Genomic DNA, 1,035 nt, shown 5'->3' with positions numbered 1-1,035 from the left:
ATAGTTTAATAGATAGCTAGACCTGGTGAGTGGCACTAATAGGTGTTCACAGAACTCGAGACATCAATTTTGTGGATGCAACAGCTTTATTGGAATGAACAAGCGAAGAGAAACTTTTACTTGGAGGCAAGCAACAACCGGGCCAGTTCAGTTACCACCTCTCAGACGCAGGACCAAGTGCAGGGTGGATTCCTTCTGGATGTTGTAGTCAGACAGGGTGCGCCCATCTTCCAGCTGCTTGCCAGCAAAGATCAGCCTCTGCTGATCCGGAGGAATGCCTTCCTTGTCCTGGATCTTGGCCTTGACGTTCTCAATGGTGTCACTGGGCTCAACCTCCAGGGTGATGGTCTTCCCTGTCAGGGTCTTCACAAAGATCTGCATTCCACCTCTCAGACGCAGGACCAAGTGCAGGGTGGATTCCTTCTGGATGTTGTAGTCAGACAGGGTGCGCCCATCTTCCAGCTGCTTGCCAGCAAAGATCAGCCTCTGCTGATCAGGGGGAATGCCTTCCTTGTCCTGGATCTTGGCCTTGACGTTCTCAATAGTGTCACTGGGCTCAACCTCCAGGGTGATGGTCTTCCCTGTCAGGGTCTTCACAAAGATCTGCATTCCACCTCTCAGACGCAGCACCAAGTGTAGAGTAGACTCCTTCTGGATATTGTAGTCAGACAGGGTGCGCCCATCTTCCAGCTGCTTGCCAGCAAAGATCAGCCTCTGCTGATCAGGGGGAATGCCCTCCTTGTCCTGGATCTTGGCCTTGACATTCTCAATGGTGTCACTGGGCTCAACCTCTAAGGTGATGGTCTTCCCTGTCAGGGTCTTCACAAAGATCTGCATTTTCTCTGGAAGGAGAGATATCCCTGCACTTTAGTTACATTTCCCATTCCTTCCCATGGGAAGCTGCAGCAGGAGCCCAACTCACCCGAGGCAGCCCACCCATGTGGCCGCACTCCCTGGGAGCGGCCTGGCCCCGCTCCACGCCTTGTGACGTCACAGCGGAAGGCCCGCCCCCGCCCCAAGCCGGGCGGGGCCACC

General features: G+C 54.4%; 1 protein-coding gene across 1 annotated transcript; it reads right to left on the bottom strand.

Moving 5' to 3' along the window:
- Positions 1-67: 67 nt before the first annotated feature.
- On the bottom strand, positions 68-837 carry UBC (ubiquitin C). Its single transcript, XM_009880251.1, has one exon. It carries the CDS (start codon positions 835-837, stop codon positions 148-150), a length of 690 nt encoding a protein of 229 aa, XP_009878553.1. The 3' UTR covers positions 68-147.
- Between the last annotated feature and the right edge of the window lie 198 nt (positions 838-1,035).

The sequence above is a fragment of the Charadrius vociferus genome, unplaced genomic scaffold (genome assembly GCF_000708025.1).
Source record: "Charadrius vociferus isolate BGI_N301 unplaced genomic scaffold, ASM70802v2 scaffold332, whole genome shotgun sequence".
NCBI classification, from domain to species: Eukaryota; Metazoa; Chordata; class Aves; order Charadriiformes; family Charadriidae; genus Charadrius; species Charadrius vociferus.
Note: the sequence above shows the minus strand (reverse complement) of the source record. Positions and strands in the feature narration are given on the sequence as shown.

What these genes read in the sequence shown, in the direction of transcription:
- UBC (XM_009880251.1), bottom strand. Translation starts at nt 837, where the DNA reads ATGCAGATCTTTGTGAAGACCCTGACAGGGAAGACCATCACCTTAGAG.